This window comes from Lonchura striata, chromosome 29 (genome assembly GCF_046129695.1).
Source record: "Lonchura striata isolate bLonStr1 chromosome 29, bLonStr1.mat, whole genome shotgun sequence".
Lineage (NCBI taxonomy): Eukaryota > Metazoa > Chordata > Aves > Passeriformes > Estrildidae > Lonchura > Lonchura striata.
This window is the reverse complement of record NC_134631.1, coordinates 1,490,697-1,506,962: the sequence shown is the minus strand read 5'-3', so window position 1 is coordinate 1,506,962 and position 16,266 is coordinate 1,490,697. Positions and strand designations below refer to the sequence as shown.

At 48.1% G+C, this 16,266-nt stretch overlaps 1 protein-coding gene across 1 annotated transcript; it reads right to left on the bottom strand.

Annotated features, from left to right (window-relative positions):
- Positions 1-818: 818 nt before the first annotated feature.
- LOC110480960 (uncharacterized) lies at positions 819-14,336 on the bottom strand. Its single transcript, XM_077788926.1, has 6 exons — positions 14,325-14,336; positions 13,165-13,294; positions 12,188-12,300; positions 10,551-10,718; positions 10,133-10,315; positions 819-2,508 (listed from the first exon to the last, which is right to left on the bottom strand). Exons 1-6 carry the CDS (start codon positions 14,334-14,336, stop codon positions 1,750-1,752), a joined length of 1,365 nt encoding a protein of 454 aa, XP_077645052.1. The 3' UTR covers positions 819-1,749.
- Between the last annotated feature and the right edge of the window lie 1,930 nt (positions 14,337-16,266).

The following is a 16,266-nucleotide window of genomic DNA, read 5'->3' as shown; positions in this document are numbered from 1 at the left end:
CCAATGCAAACAGGGAAAAGTGCTGCAGAGGAAGGACAGCAAACTAGGGGAACCAATGGTATAACAGGAGCAGAACACAGCAGCAAACTGGGGACAGTGAGGACCAGAAGAGTGTGGGTCTCAGATTCAGTCCAAGAGAGAAACAGGAGTTTCTAGCCAGGCAGAAACCTGGGAAAGAGTTGGAAAATAATGTAAATAATTCCTTATCTCTCTTGTTTTTCACATTGTTTATAATTAAGTTCTACCACTGTGCGTCAAGTACTTTGCATCAATGGTGTAGGTTGCTTTCACTTCAGGACCAATAGAGTTGGTCCTCACAAATTTCTGTATTAAAGAGCAGTGTATTTTGAATAAACCGAAGTTTTACTCTCAGCAGGCTTCTGGTCAGAGTGTCTTCATCCCCGTCCTGCCTCGACAGCAACAAAGGAGGGAAGAACATTCTAGGGAGATACAATATTTTTATTGTACCATATCTACAAATATGGTAAAAAGGGGCTGAACAGGGGTAATGTCAACTGAGTAAACCAATGAAATTTAATACATTACCTGTGCCTGCAGAGGCCTATGGGAGGGAGGGCTCCTCTAACCCTAACCTAAGAGGGGTGCTTCTCCCTGCTTGTTTCTGTCCCACCAGAGTTGAAGCATTACAGCCCCACTGGCAGGCTGCTGAGTCTCCACAGGGGGTGGAGTTGAAGCAGTGCATGGAGCTCTTTTTGCACTTGGGCCACTCACAGGGCTTCCCGCTGAATGATGATTCTAAAGGGTTAAGATTTTAGCTGAGTGATGAGGGTGGTGAGGGAAGACAAGCACACAATCAATATGATTGATAAGCAAGCTTTGATTTATTCAAAGATTCTGTCAGCTTATATAGGGTTTTCTACAGGCATCTCTTCAGCAACAAGCTCTCATTGGTTATTTCATAAAGGTCATAGTTACATATTTCTCCTACTTGGCAGCCAAGTTCCTCATCTCATTTCGCTGGGTACATCTTGTTTCACATCCTGTTCTTGTATAACTCATATCTCAAGGATAGGCTGTCCTTGTTATCTGTACATGCCGATGTGTGCTGTTCCCAGGCCATGCACAGTGTACTGCTCCCAGGCCAGACACAATGCTGTTCCCAGGCCTTAAACAGGGGATTGCTGGAACACCTGTTCCATCGACCCATGGCCCTGCTTCTGCAGCCATTCCCCAACAGCTGAGGGTTAGAATAAATTCATATTGAAGTTAGATACACAACGATAGGTTAATGATTATTAGATGCCTAAGCTAAAGCAAATTGTTATATTATGAGACCATTTATAGAAAGAAGTGGAGCAAATGAACCATTACAGGAACATATTGAAACCAGAAGAACAATGCCCAGCACCAAGACTCTATGTCAATCCATTGTGAAGTAGGGGGCCTTGGATTGTGCCAGAGAGTCACAGAGCCCTGACGAAGACTTTCCTGACTTCATCCCTGGGATCACTGACCCAATTTGAGACCACTGACCCAAATCAAGAGAAGAATTGCATACGTGTGAAAGACTAATAGCCTCATTTTAATACAGAGTGAAGATGGGAGGTGCTGGGGTTGTGCATATGTAATATTTTGGGAAATAAATAGAAGGCAAAGAACCTTGTGCAGTGTGGTCATGCATTTCAGGGACGATCCCCACAGTATTTACCAGTGTAATAAACACACCACTTTTGAACTTTGGCTAGTAAGAGAGATTTTGTTCTTGATTTTTGATTTTAACCATTCACCTTACTGGTGCCTCCGTTGGTGCTGGGTCAAGCCAGAGCTGGATGAGAAGCTCTTCCCACACTCAAGACACTTATAGGGCCTCTCCCCAGTGTGGATGCGCCGGTGCAGGGTCAGGTGTGAGTTACGGTTGAAGCCCTTCCCGCAGTCGGGGCAGCGGAAGGGCTTCTCGTCTGTGTGAGTCCGCTGATGCAGGAGGAGATGTGAGTTGCTCCGAAACCTCTTCCCACACTCAGGACACCCATAGGGCCTCTCACCAGTGTGGGTCCTCTGGTGCCGGATCAGGTCAGAGTTCCACCCAAAGCTCTTCCCACACTCCAAGCACTCGTAGGGCTTTTCCCCAGTGTGAATTCTCCGGTGTTCCACCAGGCTGCAGCTCTGTCTGAAGCTCTTCTTACACTCAAAACACTCATAGGGCCGTTCCCCAGTGTGAATCCTCAGGTGCCGGATCAGGTTGGAGCTGTCTCTGAAGCTCTTCCCACATTCCCCACATTTGTAGGGTTGGTCCACCTGTTCCCCAGTGTGGATCCTCTGGTGCCGGACGAGGTGGGAGCTCCGGCTGAAGCCCTTCCCACATTCCAAGCACTTGTGAGGCTTCTCCACCAGCTCCAAGCTCTGGCTGGACCTCAGGCCACCTTCCTGGCACAGAAGGGGTCTTTCCTTCTTGCAGCTCCCTGGGCTGGGTTTGCAGCCCCTCCTCTTGTGGCATCTCTGAGGCTTTTCGTTCTTCTCCATTGGCCCAAGGCTTAGGAATGACAAATCCTGGTTTGGCAGGGAGAAACAATAGGTGAGCAACTTAGGCTGGGGTTTCTCCTGCCCAAGTTCCTCTCAGGAAGTGACTGGATATTTTGTGTCCATAAAAATCTCCAAAACATGAAGGTTCAGCCCCAAAAGAAATCCTCACAAGAGATCCACTTCCTTTCTCCACTGCGGGTTGTGGGAATTTCCCCTCCCTTGGCTGATGGGACTCCAGTGGCTCCTCTATTCTTGGGTCTTACAGATCACCCAGGGTATTTGAGGGTCCCAATGATCCCTTCTCCCCATACTCCCTATTACAGGATTCCATGGCTCCCAGGGGTCCCCCAACTCAAGGCTCTTCTTCTCCCACCCTTCAGGATGCCCAGGGTCCAACAGCTCTGGAATTGCCTCTCTCCACTCACCACTTCAGGGGTCTTGCAGTTCCCCTCCACCACTCTCCTGGAGTGCCCCAAGACTGATGTGCTCCTCCCACCAGTACCTGGTGATCATCTTGTGGATCTCCAAATATCATCCTGAAGTGGAAACTGTGATGCAGCGAGACCCAGACTTTTCCCATTAAAACCCCAAGGCCTTCCAGGGACCACAAAGATATTTGGGTCTCATTTCTGGAATCTGCAAACTCCAAACAATTCCCCTAGAAGCACCCCTCTGGAAGACTCCCTGCTACACCAGCAGGATGGAAATTTGTGCTTCTCCTTCTGCTCCTCTTTCTGTTCCTCCTTCTCCTCTCTCCTTCCTGTCCTCCTCCATGACCACCCCAGATCCCCCTCTCCCACCCCCCTCTGCCCCACAGAGGGGCATCACCAGCTCCTGGGTGGGAGGAACCACCCCAAGGAGCACCCCAAGAATGGACAAGGGGTTTGGGGAACCCTCCAGTGCAGATCCAGCCCCTCTCACAGCACTGGGGAATTGCTCCAGGGATCAAGTGATGGGGAAACAAAGGGACCACACCACGAGAACGAGAATGTCTTTCCTTCTGTCCCTCCTCCTGTTATCCACCTCTCCCATCCCTTTTTCATCATCCCCTCTAAATCCCTCTGGCTCAGTTTAGGGCTGACCCTCCCATCTCTCAAACAGTTCTGGTGTCCTAAATGCCCTTTTATGGCTTCTTCCCCCACTTTTCCATTGTGTTGAAAAGAATGAGAAGAAACGTCTGTACAAAAATATGGTGGGAGTCTCCTTTGAGATAGGGCAAGGGACTTGTAGACAAGGAAGTGACAGGAGAAACCATCAGTTTCAGAAAATGTTATTATTTGACATAGACTGCTACTCAGCCACAGTCCTGCTAAATTCCTGACTTTTGAGGAAAAGAACCAAGACTTAACAAAACCATTATTATCATATGTGATAAAAAAAGGGATAATATTGAGGTAGTTTACACATCCTCCTAGAGGTAATTAAGGACATGGACACCCAGGGGGGGCAATAAGGGAAGTCTAGAAGGGCTTTGGAAAACAGGGGATGGATGGTGTTGGTGAGCTGGGAAGGGATTGGGTGAAGGGGAGTGTTAAGGCAAGAAGCAGGAGGAGGAATTTATGTGAGAAAAAAAAAAAAAAAGATGGAAAAGAGAAGGAAAATAATTAATTGTGAGGATTGGGAAGTTTTTCAGCACCATCTTATCCTCAAAATTTGCTAAGTGATCCAAGCCCTTTCTAGGCCAGGTTTCCAGGAGAGGAAAAGCAGGAGGTCAGGATGCCAGGGGTTTCTCTGCGGTGGCAGCGGCAGCACCGGGCGCAGAGGTGCGGCACCGGGAGCACGGGCTGGGGCCTGTGGGGAGCTGCGGGGCCGGGCCGGGGCTGTGGGGCAGCCGGGGCTCAGCGCCGGGCGCTGCCTGACCCCACCAGCCCCGGGCAGGGCCGGCAGTGGCCCCCGGCCCCCAGGAGGCTGCGGGACGCCCCGGCCGCTGCCCGGCCCCGGGGAGCTGCCGGCCCTGCCCGCCGGGGGGGCCGCCTTTGGACACTGCGGCAGGACAGGCACCGGCTCTGCCACACGGGCTGGGCAGGGACCCTGAGCACAACGGGGAAAACAAAGGAACACCTGGGAAATGCAGAGTGCACATGGAAGGATCAGGATTTGCTGTTCAGGATTTGCTTTGGGTCCCTGCAGAAAGGAAAGGTTTTGCAGAAAGCTCAGCAGCTCTCAGAGGATGAGCACCCACAGGCAGTGACCGGGGCTGCAGGAGTGGCACAAGAAGGCCCTGCAGCACTTGGGCACAAAGGCACAGCAGCTGAAGGCAAGAAGGGATGAGCAAAAGGCCAAGCTGAAGGCAAAGGCCACGGCAGAGTTCCCACAGCCCCTGAGGGATCAACCCCAGGGCCCAAGGGGGCCCCAGCACCCAGGGCATGACGGGGTCGGCCACAAGCACCTGGCAGAGGCATTGCCCTCCTGGCCAGGGCACAGCCCACCCAAACAGCCCCTGGGAAGGAGTCAGGGCTCCAGCTGCAGCCCACAAGGACACTGCAAGCACAGACAGCAGCACCCTCAGCAGGAGCAAGTCCACCCCTGCATGGACATGGATTGTCAGGGCTCTCTGAGCTCCCATCCCACCAGGGCACCACAATGGAGCCCTTGAGAACATTCAGGGTGGCTCTGAATCAAGAGGAGGCCTCTCCTGATAGACGCAGGGCCTCTTGATCTATTCTGAATATCAGACCTAAGGAGGGGGTAAGTGGGAAAAATGAGCAGGAGTGTTTTCTTCAACTACTATTAGCACATGTGTTATATGGCTAAAAAATGCATATTATATGATTGGCTCTTCACAAATATTAAAATGAATATTACATGTGTTATATATGAAAGTAATGTTGTATTAATCCTCTTTTAGTAATATTGTATTATTCTTTTTTAAGTAATGTGGTAAATATAGATTTTGTCTATAGCATAATATTCAAATAGAAGTTATGTGATGTAAGATACCTTTTTGCGACCAGCGCAAGGAATAGTTAAGATAACCAAGAAATTCTTCACATAGAGATAACACCAATAAGATAGCCAAAAATCCCAGGACAAGATTAATTGCCTCTTTATCAGACCATACAGATTTCTTCCAGACACCCTGGAACCAAAGGGATTGATTTAGAAGATGATGGGGGAAGTTGACAATAAACAGAAAAATTCCTAGTTTGAAAGGAATATTTGGCATCATGTATGAGATATATGAATATGCAACAGGTTATGGTTTTTAAGGGTTAATAATTTGTTTGCAAGGTAGGCTGTTTGTGGGCTTAATGCCCAGAAAGCATCTGGACGTCTGTAATTCTTTGCTATTTATCATCCTTTATTGTCTTAACTCTTATTATCCAAATTCTTATTGCTCTAATTTTTATTACTGTTTTTATAACTATTGTATTACTATTCATCTTTTAAAAATTTTAAACATGTGTTTTTCACAGGTTTGAAAAGCATGAATTTTTGCTTGCTCCCAATTGTGATTATAATTTCTGGGAAGGGATTTTATGGTGAATGTGTGAATGGAAACTAATATTGCAAAACGTACTGAATTACTTTAACAGTTCCCTATTCCAAAGGAGGGAAGGAAGCCTTTTATTAGAGTCCCTGATAAGGGCAGGGCTTTTGGAGCCAGGGATGTCTTCCTACAACACTTCTGTCTTGATGGTCAGAAATCAGAAGGATAGACAGCAGAAGAAAAGCAGAATTTTCAAGTGTCAAAAAGCAGATAAACTGAGGCTCCTTCCCCAGCCCTCATAGACAGGGGAAAAGAATTCTAAGTGAATGTTAAACAGGGCCAAGCCAAAGGAATTCTGCTGCAATGTTAAACTCGGTGGCTAGAGTGGACTCATTGTCTGCAGAATTGTACAGCCACAGCTTTCATGGGAACTGAGGCCAGAAGACTGACAGCAGGAGCATCTTCTATAGTTCAAGTCTGGCATCAAGTTCAAGCTTTGATCACCAAAAGAGCCTCACAATGGATGAGGAGTGCTCGGTTATTACAGTGTGAAACTTGTTCAGTGGCACAGGAGGATTCAGAACTGAGCACAGGGGAAGGGTTTAACCCAGCCTCCTGTTTGAACAGCCCACAGAGGGGCTGGGAAGAAACCCAGCACTGCATTCAAGTGACACAGCTCCAGACCCAGCCTGGGGGAGATTCAGGAGACATTGCCTGGCCTGAGGCAGAAAATGTCTTTGTGGATGGCTCTTCAAGGGCAGCAGAAGGGAAAAGAGTTCCACGACACGCTGTTATTGAGGAAAGGGAATCAGACAAAGTGCAGGTTACCCCCCATGGTCAGCTCAACCAGCACAGCTGTGTGTGCTTGTAAGAGCCTGGCACTGAAATGCCCTGAGCAGGAAGGCTTCAATATCTTCTGGTGACACCATCTCACCTAACAGGGGGGCAAAAGCATTTCTGACTGCTTCAGCAATTACTGGATCACTTCTTAAGGTGTTTTAAAAACAAATAATTTCAAGTGTAATTAAAAAAAAATCTGTTTCTCTACTCAGATTTCATAAAATACTTTTTTTACCTGATGTTACACTGAGTTTAACATCTCAACAGACTGAGAACAGCCAAAAAATACCCACAAAGATAACGACCAGCAACAAAACATCAACGCCCAGCAGCAAACAGCAACCAACACCTACCCCAGACCTCTGTCCGTCCCCCCCCCGTCCCCCCCCCCCCCCCCCCGCAGAGCTGGACTGGTCTGGAAAGGAAATCCAGGATTGTGAATGTAATTAACATCAAAGACAAAGAAATCCGGGTCGAATAGGCAACCATACAATAAGAACTACACAACTTGGAATTGTTGCACATTAAACCTAGGGATTTACATTGGTTCAGAATGTAGAAAGTTTAGGAAAAAGCTACTAAAACTCATGTGTCATGGAATGATTTTCTCTGCACAGCCAGGCTCTGAGTGGATGAAATTATTTCTGTTGCACATCCTGGCCAGAATCAAGCAATGGTTTGATTTTCTAACACTAGAAATGTTGTTGGAGAGTTTTGGAGGTAAGAGTACACCATGAGAAAGTATAAAAGTAGTATTAAGAAAAAAACAGTCAGTTAGGTTTGGGCCAGGGGTATGAGAATCAATTTTTATTCTTAAGAGAAATAGCAGAAATTTTTCTTCCTTTGTGAAGTTTTTGTGTATGTGTGTGCGTAGCTGTTAGTGATGGCAAAATATTGGTTAGGGTTGGTCTGTGTTCACTTCAGGATTCATTTTAAAATGAAGTGTGACCCTTTAACTTGTAAACAGTTAAAATAATATTGGTTAAAAAAGGCAGAAAAAGAGGTGGAGGGGAGGGAACACTTGAATTACCAGACTGCTGCACTTGAACACAAAGTTCAGTTCCAAGCAGCCAGCAGAGGAGCTTTAGAAATGCAAATTAACACTGCTGGGGCAAAGTGTGGACAATTTTCCTGGGTCTTCTTGCCTGGGGCAGGAATTGGGCTCATTCCCTCTGCCCCTCACCCCAAGCTCTGCCTGCTTGCACAGATGGAATCTGAAGGCAGAGCCCGTGGTGAGGGTATCTGCCTCTGCAGCAGAAATTGGTTAAAGCTGCAGAGGGAAACAGCAAATGGAGAATGTCAGGAAAACTTCACTAAAATAAGTGTGTGTGGGGGGGAATCATCCCTCTGCCCACTCCATGTGCTGTCACTGTCTATGTTATATAGGGTGTATCAGAGCGGGGTTTACTATCAAAAATTCAGGGAAATCAGTTGGGAATCCAAGTATTTGACAATTTAATTAGAAAAAAGTGGTCAATTGATGCAGCCCTGGCTGGAGGTAGTACCCAAAAATGGGGAAAAGATCAACGGCTACCAGAACAACCCCTACACCACCACAGACCAGCCCCAGGGAACCCAAATGAATTCATATCAGGAGACAGAGAACCCATTCATCATTTCAATGGCATCATTAGATTACAAGCTGTCCTCCAAATAAGAACCAACCAGACAGCTCCAGCTCCTGATCTTCCTCCTGACCAATTCACTGAAATGAGGAACACAACATTTCACCATGGGAGGGTATAGGATCAGATTATCTGTTAGCAGAAAAAGGAGGAGTTTGTGGAAAATTAAATGAGTCAAACTGCTGCTTGCAAATAGATAACAATGGAGAAGCAGGGAAACAGACAACAAAGGAAACAAGAAAGCAGCTCATGTTGTGGTCCAAATGTGGAAAGGATTGGAATGGGACACGGTTTCATGGTTCCCTGGCAGACCATGGATTAAACGAACACTATTTCTCCTCTTATGTGCTGCAGCAACTCTCATCTTTTTACCACGTACGACACCTTGGGAGTGCAGCTCATCCAGCAGGTTATAGATGGGTAATATGCTGACTGGCTCTCACAATTAAGGGACGGATATTTTGTGTATGTTAAGAGAACTTTTGTTGGTGTATGGTTGCTATTGTAACTTGTTATTTGGACATCCTGCGTTCTCCTCATTGTCCCCTATCCCCTCCTGTACTGCTGCCACCAGACAGCCGGACAGCCTCGGTTGCCAGGGTCATGTGGAGGGAGGGCGGGCACAAGTACCACTTGCCTGGGGCAGGTAGGAATGGGGAACACATCACCCCCAATCGAGCGGCAAGAAGGTCTCCACCAATAAGGGCAAGGAAGAGTTGACTGGCAGACTTTGGGAGGTGCCAGGGTTGGCTGATAAAACACCAGCGTAGGATAGGCAGAGTAGCCATTTTATGGATAAGCATCTGGCAGACGATCGCCCTAGCAGCGCTGTCCTTTTCACCTTACTCAGTCCTTTGTTGTGCTTTAGTTTAATAAACATTTAAAATTTTAAAGGGAGCGGTTGTTTCTCACAAGGATGTAGGGCAGCCAGGCCTCCTGTTCCAGAAACGGCTATGAAAGGACAGGGAATGAGGTAATTGAGAATAATCCCAAAACTAAAAAGGACTCAGGAAGAAAAAACAAATTCAATGTGTGAATCTGCCTGGAGAGAAGGCCGGGGACTTGAAGATAAGAAAAGTAACGGGAGGAACCGTCAGTTTCAAAAATGTTACTAATTAACACGGACTGCTTCTCAGACTAAGTCCCGCTAACTTCCCGAGCCTCGAGAAGAACAAAAATTTAACAAAACCATAAATATCGGATATTATATAAGGCGGGTGGGGGGGGGGGGAGAGTTTGCATCTTAAGAGTGACAGGCGGTAGGCGGATCGGGAAGTCTGAACCTTCCAAGGAACTCAGCCGGTGGGCAAAGGGAGAGAGAGATACTCCTGGGGAAATACAGACAAAAGGGAGGCTGCGTTTAAGAGACGCCTAAAGGAAATTACACATGGCTTCTTCCTCTGTTTAGCAATGGCTTCTGACTCTGTTCAGGAGTACTATAAAAGTCACTTTGACAGGACTCCTCGCTCTCCGCCGGGCACACGAACCTCCGGCGACGGGAATTTCCCCGCCCGCTCCCGGCCGCGGGGCAGCCCCTCTGTCCTACCCACAGCAGCCGGGCCGAGTCAGCGCTGCTCCGGCAGCGGCTCCTGCCCGGCCCCGGCGGGAAGGAGACCGCGGGCAGCCGCTCCCGCAGCGCCCTCAGCCCGGGGCCGGCACGGGCCGGACACGGCACCGGCGAGCCGCCGGAGCCCCCTGCCGCCCCCTCCGCCCGCAGCCAGCCCCGAGCCCCCGCAGAGCCCAGCGCGGCTCCCACCTGCGCCGGGGCCGCCTCCGAGCTCCGCCGCCGCCGCCTCACCGCGCTCCGGCCGCTGCCGCCGCTGCCGGGCCCGCACAGCCGCTCGGCCAATGGCGGCGCTGCGCGGCCACGGCCGCCCTCAGCCCGCCGCCGGGGCCGCGCCGCGCCCCGCTCCCACCAATCAGCGCGCCGCAACCGCGACTGACGGCACCGGCGGCCAATGGCAGCGAGCTCGGGGCGGGCTCTGCGCACGGCCCCGACTCGCCCCGCTCCCACCAATCAGCGCGCCGCAACCGCGACTGACGGCACCGGCGGCCAATGGCAGCGAGGTCAGGGCGGGCTCTGCGCACGGCCGCGCCCCGCTCCCACCAATCAGCGCGCCGCAAGCGCGACTGACGGCACCGGCGGCCAATGGCCGTTTCCCAGTGTGGATTACCGGGTGCTGGATCGTACCAGAGATCCACCGGAAGCTCTTCCCACATTTCCCACACTGGTAGGGCTTTTCTCCCTTGTGGACCCTCTGGTGGTCCCTTAGGCTAGAGCTCTGGCGGAAGCTCTTCCCGCACTCCCCACACTCATAAGGCTTTTCCCCAGTGTGGAACCTCTGGTGCCGGGTCAGGCTAGAGCTGTGGCTGAAACTCTTCCCACATTCCAAGCACTTGTGCAGCTTCTCTGCTCCATGAGGCTTCTCCTCCAGCTCTGAGCTCCAGCTGGATTTCAGGCTACCTTCCTGGCAGAGAGTGAGTCTTTCCTCCCTGCAGCTCCCTAGGCTAGGTGTGCAGCCCCTCCTCCTGCAGAATCTCCAGGGCTTCTCCTCCATCTGGCTATGCCTTGGGAAAGAAAAATCCTGTCTCACGGTGGGAAAAAAACAAGAGTAAGGCACCTTGGGCTGGGGGTTCACCATTGCCCAAGATCATCTCAGGAAGTCATTGGGGAATCTTGTGTTTGTAAGAACCTCTAAAACACCAAGATTCAGCAAAAAATCCTCCAAACATCAAGACAGATCAACAGCTCCCCAAACATTAAGATTCAGCCAAAAACCCCTCCAAAATATAAAGATTCAGCCCCCACAAAAAACCAAAGTGTGGCAGCAGCTCTCTGGCTACAGAGAGCAGACACAGACTTTCCCAGGCATTTTCCTGGGGAAGGCTGTGTGAAGATCAGAGGAAGGAATGAGAAACAATTCTTATCTCCACTTGTACATGCTGTTGTATGCATGTGGAATGTGTCATGGAGATTTGTTTACCAAAGGGTGAATTTTTAATTCGACACTGCATGGTGTTTGGACTGCTTGACCAATTAGGTCAAAGCTGTATCAGACTGGCTGGAAGCATTAATGAGTGCTTAATAAGTACAATATAATATATTAAAGATGATATAATAAAGCAATTGATTAGCCTGCTGCAATCATGGAGTCAATGCTAATTATTACCGGTAAATTTCATCACGGGATTCAATAACTCTGGACACTGAATTGTTGTCTCTCATTTCCAAAAATGAAAATCTTATTAACATATGGACTCTGAATAGAAGAAAAGACTGATTGCAGAAATCTTGGCCTCAGGTGGAATTTTCCCTATAAAAACCGCTTGTGCCAGGATGGAGGTGTGTGGGCATAGGGGCAAAACCTCTCCTGAGGCTGACTCCTTGTTGCACACCCAGGGTCGATCCCCAGGCTCGGCACTGTGTTGTTTTTTTTTTTCCGTGGCTGGCTAGATAGAACGCAAATAAAACTATTTTTATTTTTTAATTTGGCTGAATAAATTTTCATTTATAACAATCTTGGTGACACCAACATTATCAGGTTTGGGGGTATCCAGGGCGTTCCCCTATCCTTGATCCAGGCGGTGCCCCCGCTGAGTTCAGTGGCCAGAAGGGATAGAGGAGCTCCTCAGAACCAACCAGATTCTGGAAAGCCGCAAAAGCCACATTAAGGAAGGAAAAAAAACCCAAAACCCATGGGCTCCGAGCTCTCGGAATTCAGAGCTAAATCTCCGAGGCTGCAGCAGCAATTTTTCACTCGTAAAATTGATGTGCACGAAGAATCCATGCGGGAAAAGGAGCCATGAGTACTGCATGGTTGGGTGGCACGTGGATAAATGTGTGAGTGAGATATGACATAGTCATGGCGTGAATGAGGACCTCTACAAACCGCAGTTCCACTTGCCTGAGAGGGGAGTGGTCAGCTAGGAGGGAAGCGAAAGAACTCGGGTATACTCACAACACTCATACAACCTGAAACTCGGGGAGTTACGGGGATCCATCCATGGACGGGTCAGGGAGGGAAGGTACGTTCTCGTGGACTCGAGAAATTGGTAAACCTCACCGACTCTGGGCTTGGGGAGCCCAGGAAAACAGGTAAAACAGAGCTCACTCATTTTCCAGCCGAAAAACCCACAGACCGGTTCTCTGTGTGGTTATTAGGTTGGCAAGGTTTGGTTGGGGACAGACTGATTTAAACACTTGGTAAAACTCGGTCCAGGACAGGACTGAAATACACATTTTAGCACGCGGGTAACTGACTTCTTGGAATGACTTGCGGACACTGACTTGGAATATGGTAAGGAAAAACTTTAATATGGGACAAAAAACCAGTAAGGTGCAGGGGGGGCCACAAGCGAAAAATCCTAAGCTGGGAAAGGGTGAACACCTAGAAACAAGAAGAGGTAAGCATTCAAAAATAAAAGAGGGGGAAAAAGACGAATTCCCTGAGGGAAAGTCCCCTGGGCTGGATGTTAGAACACTGGGAAGACTGTTCTGTGAGATGGAAAAGGTCCAAAGGAAAAATGATACACTATTGTGTAGAAGTATGGGGAAATATGGAAATTGGAAAATACCAATACTGGCCCGTCTTTGGTACCTTTGAAAGTAAGCTCTGCCAAGCACTCTCGGACCACTTGTACGAGGAAGAGGAGTGGGATGATGAGGAATTGGATTATGCCAGGCTATGGGAATATGCCAGTGCACGGCTGTTCCCTATTAAGACCTCTGGCAAGAGGGTAAACTCAGAAAAAACCTGGGAACCCCTAGAAAACCTGCCCCCCCCATACCAGGTTCCCCCAGCTCGAGCACGGGTCCCGGCAGCTCCCCCATCAGCGCCCCCGGCTCAGCCTGCACCGCCACATAATGTACAAGTCCCCGATGCAGGTGCTCTGGGACCTTCTCAGCCCCCAAACCCCCCTTCCACACAGCACGGGGACACACACACACACACACACACACCACACCGGGGAAAACACATCTCCTCCTGCCAGTAGAACCCAGCAGAAAACGAGGAGAGAAAACACAGGAGACAGCGATGCTGAAAGGGACAGACCTAATCTATACCCTTTAAGGGAAGTCCCCACGGCTCCCGGAATCATTGGGTTGGTAAATGTTCCCATCAACACCGGGGATGTAAGGGCTTTCAAAAAGGAAATGGGAAAATTGATGGACCATCCATTGGGTGTGGCAGAAAGGCTGGACAAATTTTTGGGAAATAGTATATATTCATATGATGATATCTCAGCTATATTAAGATCTTTGTTTAATGCTGAAGAACGAGATATGATAAGGCAGGATGCCATAAAGGATTGGGAATTCAGAAACCCCCAGGGCGGGAGCGGGGTGGAAAAGTGGCCAGAACAAAGACCATTATGGAACGCTCAGGCGGAGGCAGACCGAGCAAAAATGATCGGACTGTGGAATATGGTAACACAAGGTATTTGGGGAGCAGTCCCAAAGGGACAAAACATTAACAAGGCATGGGGGGAATACCAGGGGAAGGATGAAACTCCTACTGAGTGGCTGGAGAGGCTCAGGAAAAGTCCTCAAATGTATTCCGGTACTGACCCTGAATCCCCTGTGGGAGCGGTCCTTTTAAAAACACAATTCATTGCTAAATCATGGGAGGACATTCGAAGGAAGTTAGAAAAAATAGATAATTGGCAAGAGAAGAGCTTACAGGAATTATGGAGGGAAGCACAAAAGGTGTATATGAGGAGGGATGAGGAGGAACAAAAGACACAGGCCAGGGAGTTGGTGGCAGCAGTAAGGGAAGCACAAGCACAAACAGCTGGAACATCAGCTCCAGCCCAGGGCCCCAGGGGAAGCCGGCACACACACAAAAGACAAACAAACAGGTAAGTGCCCCTGAATGGGGAAACCATTAGAGATCTGGCCACAGAAATTAAACGGGTAGCCCATGTTCCAGTACGAAAGTGGAACTCACTTCTCCAGGCATCGTGGTGGGACCATTTGTTTGATGGGGCTTGGTGGAAGAAAATAATTTTCTTCCTTTTATATTCAGTAGCAGGAGTCATATTTTTACCCTGTCTCATCCCCTGTTTTATAAGACTCATCCATTTCGTGGTACAAGGGATGCAAATAGCAGCCTTATCCACAGACCCGGAAGCTATCCTAGGAAAAACAAATCAGGTACCAAAAATAATAACACTGTGAGACACTCACAGCAAGGCAGCTGAGGCCCTAGCAAAGTTTGAAGGATGAATAAGGGGTAAAGAACAAAACTACAAAATTTACCAGGAAATTCCAGATGTAGACCAGAATGGGGAAAAATTAATGAAAGGGAATAAAATGTTTTTCTCTAATAAAGAAATCTTGGGAGTCAGTAGGGGTAGAAATTAGGGCACAAATTAATGGGTTAATATAGAAGGTGGGGGATTGTTATGGGTAATAAACATAATTTGCGCCATTCATTGTATTAAATATATAATGTTGAATACTTGTTAGATTATACTCGTTTGTACTAGCCTACTCCCCCCTCCCCAAGACCGGGTGTATATTGGAAATTGATTTACAAGTAAGAAGGTACAGCTCGCCAGGAGATGGGCAATGTCTGGAGAGATACAGGGGACCCCAGGTGCTGATCATTGCCTGAATGACCCGGGATGGACATCATGGAAATCCTCAGACAGATAAATGTGAATGCAGCGTTCCCGTAAATTTCATCACGGGATTCAACAACTCCGGACACTGAATTGTTCTCCCTCACCTCCAAAAATGAAAATCTTGTTAACATATGGACTGTGAATAGAAGAAAAGACTGATTGCAGAAATCTTGGCCTCAGGTGGAATTTCCCCTATAAAAACCGCTTGTGCCAGGATGGAGGTGTGTGGGCATAGGGGAAAAACCTCTCCTGAGGCTGACTCCTTGTTGCACACCCAGGGTCGATCCCCAGGCTCGGAACTGTGTTGTTTTTTGGTTTTTTTTTTTCCGTGGCTGGCTAGATAGAATTTGACCGCAAATAAAACTTATTTTATTTTTTAATTTGGCCGAATAAATTTTTATTTATAACACCCTTTAACTTGCTAATAGTCAATAGAATATTCTTAATGGGAAAAAAAAAAAAAGGCAGATTCCTTGGGAGCCAGGTGAGTCATCCAATGGCTGCTCTGGAGAAGAAGTTTCAATCCAGGCAGCCAGCAGAGGAGCTTTAGAAATAGAAATTAACACTGCTGGGGCAAAGTGTGGACAATGTTCCTGGGTCTCTTGCCTGGGGCAGGAATTGGGCTCCTTCCCTCTGCCCCTCACCCCAAGCTCTGCCTGCTCCACAGATGGAATCTGCACAGCAAAGGCAGAGCCCATGGTGAGGATCTCTGACTCTGCAACAAAAATGGGTGAAGCTCCAAAGGAAAACAGCAAATGGAGAATGTTGTGAAAACTTCACTAAAATAAGGAGCAGTGGAGGGGGAAACATCCCTCACCCACTCCAACATGTGCTGTCACTGTCTACGTTATTTAGGGTGTATTAGACCATGGGGTTTTGTTTTTTGTTTTGCTACGATGAATTCAGAGAAATCAGTTGGGAATCCAAGTATGTGGTAATTTAATTAGAGAAAAGTGGTCAATTGATACAGCCCCGGCTGGAGAAAGCACCCAAAAATGGGGAAAAGATGAACAGCCACAAGAACAAGTCCTATAACACCGTGGACCAGCCCCGGGAGCTGTGAAAAATGAATATTAAATTATTGGCTTTTCACAAATATTAAGTCGAATACTACATGTGTTATGTTGGAAAGTTATTTTGTAGTACAGTATTAATCCTTTTTAAGTAGTGTGGTAGATACAGTTCTAGGTTATAACATAATGTTATAATAGAAACTATGTGATGTAAGATATTTTTTAACTAGCTCAAGAAAGGGATGAGAGG